This window comes from Monoraphidium neglectum, assembly GCF_000611645.1.
Source record: "Monoraphidium neglectum strain SAG 48.87 unplaced genomic scaffold scaffold02931, whole genome shotgun sequence".
NCBI classification, from domain to species: domain Eukaryota; kingdom Viridiplantae; phylum Chlorophyta; class Chlorophyceae; order Sphaeropleales; family Selenastraceae; genus Monoraphidium; species Monoraphidium neglectum.
Window position 1 is genome coordinate 5,031 of NW_014010697.1, and position 3,227 is coordinate 8,257.

The 3,227-nt window shown below is 67.0% G+C and overlaps 1 protein-coding gene across 1 annotated transcript; it reads left to right on the forward strand.

Annotated features, from left to right (window-relative positions):
• Nucleotides 1-1,154: 1,154 nt before the first annotated feature.
• Nucleotides 1,155-2,842, forward strand: MNEG_11839 (hypothetical protein; the record flags this gene model as incomplete). Its single annotated transcript, XM_014039690.1, has 5 exons — nt 1,155-1,464; nt 1,712-1,835; nt 2,088-2,187; nt 2,334-2,501; nt 2,756-2,842. The coding sequence occupies 5 exons, from the start codon at nt 1,155-1,157 to the stop codon at nt 2,840-2,842; spliced, it is 789 nt and encodes a 262-aa protein (XP_013895144.1).
• Between the last annotated feature and the right edge of the window lie 385 nt (nt 2,843-3,227).

The window sequence follows — 3,227 nt, forward strand, 5'->3', positions numbered from 1 at the left end:
GCGTGAGGCAGGGGCTCTGCCATCAGCCGGCCGAAGGGGGCGGGCGGTGCCATGATTGCCGGCCGTGAACGACCGTTCCTTCCGCCGCATCAAGAGCGGCGCGCGGGGCGGCAGGTTAGGATCGTGTTGGCACTGGAGCCAAGCTGGTGGCCGCGGACGCGCGCGCGGCCCAGGCGTGCAGACGCAACAGCTGGTACCCATCCAGACGGCACCCCACCCGGCGGCGCACCAGCCGGTTCGTCGGCTCATGCACGACTGCAAAGCCGAATGCGGCGCGCCCGGGGTTGCGGCGGGACGCGCCATCAAACTCCTGGGGGGGCCGGGGCGGTGGCGGTGAGATGTGACATGCTGCCCTTGTTTCCCCCCAGGCACGACCTGACAGCGCAACCACCGCTCGCGGGAGGTGTGCGGCGGCTGGCTGCTGCGGCTTGGGGGCCCGGGCCGAGCAGGGCAGCACCACCCACCAGTCTGTATATCGCGTCTGGATCGAGAGGCTTCGCCATGGCCGGCTGCCCCGCCGAGGGACGGCGCGGCGCTGGGCGCCGAGAATTGGCTCAGCTGGAGCTGTGCGGCAGTGCGGCGGCAGCGGCGCAACGAGTGCACGGCGGCAACTTGCTGTAGTTAAATGCTTTAACACGACTCAGGAGCTTTATAGTGTAGTTGTTTGATAGTATTCCCCGGGCAGATTGCTGCTGACGACGTGCAACCACGGACTTGTGAAATAGATCATAATTACCAACACTCTCGGACTTCTTCGCGTTTGAGCGAGACCTGAAACGGTGCTTCTCCTCTTGCTTGATGGCAGGTGACACCCGAGTGACTCCGCGTGCGGCATGTGTCGTTCTCCGATCACAACGCACGTTTGGCCGATTTAATCAGTAATTTTTGAAGGTTTTTGACGTAAGGACGCGCGGCGCTGGTCTTTAGGTGTTCTGCAGGTGCAAACAAAAGCAGCACCAATGGCGCTGCGGTCGTCAACACAGTGGCGCTCACGCGCATACATGGGATTATTTCGAATTAACAGCTGCACAGTCGCGCTTTCCCACCCCGCCGCACAGCGCCTGCCGATGCGCCGCCTCCGCACCACAGCCCGAGCTGCTGCAGACCCTCCAGGGCGGGGTCCGCCCGTCCCGGAAGAGCCCCAGGCACAGCCGATGCAGCCGATGCAGCAGCAAGATCCGCAGCAGCAGACGCAGCAGCGGGGGCCGCCGTCACCCACGGCGTCCCCGTCTTCGTCGCTGTCCGAGCAGCCGAGGACCACCCTCCTCTCCAGCCTCGCCCAGCGGCTGGAGTCCGCCAGCTTTGCGGCGCGGCGGCGCGGGCCCGGCGGGGACGGCAGCCATAGCGGCAGCGGCGGCGCATCCGCTCTCAGCAGCGTCGATGCTGAGGAGGCCACAGCGGCGGCGGCGGCCGCGGCGCGGGATGCGTTCCAGGCGGGCACGCTCGGCGTCGGCTTCTCGGCAGGTGCGCCGCAGGCGCCGCGGCGCGCAGCAGAGGCGCACATATGGCCGCTTCGGAGGGCTGCTGCGCTCGCCCAACTTCCGGCGGGCGGTTTGAGTGCCGATCACAGGCCAACATGCTGCAGCTGCGTGCTTGCATTCCATCGGTCCCCTGCATGCGATAGACCCCACCGCCTGCCGGCCTATTGCCACCGCATCATCCCAGCCCCATGCGGATGCCGTTCCACACCCACCGCCGCCTACACCGGCAGGCGGCCTGCTCTTTCCCTACTTTGCGGGCGTGGTGGACGAGCTGACGTCACTCGGCGTCATCGGGGAGACCACGAAGCTCGCCGGGGCCTCGGCCGGATCCCTCATCGTCGCCTGCGCGCGCAGGTGAGCTGAATTGATCAGATCAGACCTCATCAGATTCGGGCCCCCGGCCGCTTTCTGATTTGTGAGCGCGCTTGTCCTGCCGCGTGGCTGTGCAAGTTGAACAACTCAGCTGTGCAGCCCATGCGGCTGGCATATCCAATGCTCGGGTCCTCCATTTCCCCCCTCTGTTCAGCGTGCCACGGTTCGCGCCACCCTCCCCTTGCATCCTCCTCAACACGACACTCCCTGTGTATGCAACCACCCCCGCAATAGTGGCCTGCCCATGGCCACAATTCTTGACGCGTGCTACGCCCTGGCGGACGACTGCCGCGCCAACGGGACACGCTTCAGGCTGGGCCCCGTGCTGGAGAGCGTGAGCGCGCGTTGCGGGTTTGGAGGGACGTTCTCATGAGCTTTGACCGCGTTGACCAGCGCCGCGCAGCAGTGATTGGCGGACCTTGTAAGTCTGTTCCGCGGTGTGGCGCATCTCACGCATCACCCCTGCCCCACCAACCCCAGGTCTTGCGCGCCCTGCTGCCGCCCGACGTCGCCGCCAGCGTCAGCGGCCGCACCTACGTTGCGGTCACGCGCGTGCTGCCGCGCGGCGGCCCCGTCCTGCAGCCGCAGCTGGTCAGCCAGTTCCGCGACAAGGAGGACCTCATAGCCGCGCTGATGACGTCATGCCACGTGAGCGCGGGGAGACGGCACGCCACATCAGCGCGGCGTGCCACGCGACCGTGCGCGGCGCCCCCCGGAGTCACCGCGCCAGGGGCCGGCTGGCTTGGGAGGGCTGCGACCGCAGCCCAGAGCAGGGGCGATTGCGGGCCGCAAGCCATCGCACGGCCGTACGGGCGGCGTCACACCACAACCCTTGCACCCAGACACGTGATGCCTGCTTAGGTGCGCGTCGCTGCCACCCCCGGTCGCCCCCACCCCTCCAGATCCCCATCTACATGAACGGCAGGCTGACCAACCAGTTCCGCGGCGCCATTCACTTTGACGGAGGTGGGGAGCGCGGGCGAAGATGATGTGTGTGTGAGGTAGCGTGCACCACGCAGTTCCGATGGGCGCGCCCCCGCCCTCCTCGCTGGCGCACCTGCGCAAGCGGGCCACGGCGCGTGGCGGCGCGGTCAGCTCTTGAGGGCTCGTGCTACTCCATTTCTGCCGCCTGTTGAGCCACCCCAGGTCGCCTCCACAGGGTCCCTAGTCCTCACCCCCCTCGTGATGGGATACTCCCGGGCCCCTTGCTCCTCCCACCCCGCACATGGCCGACCTTCCTCCCCTCCGATCCCCCCTTGCTGGCCCCTCAAAAGAGTTTCAGGGTCTAGCATTCAGGGTTCAGATCAACCGATTCCTCTCGACAACTTCTTGACACCGCGCCAACCCCCCTGAATGCTGGCCACCCCCTCAACC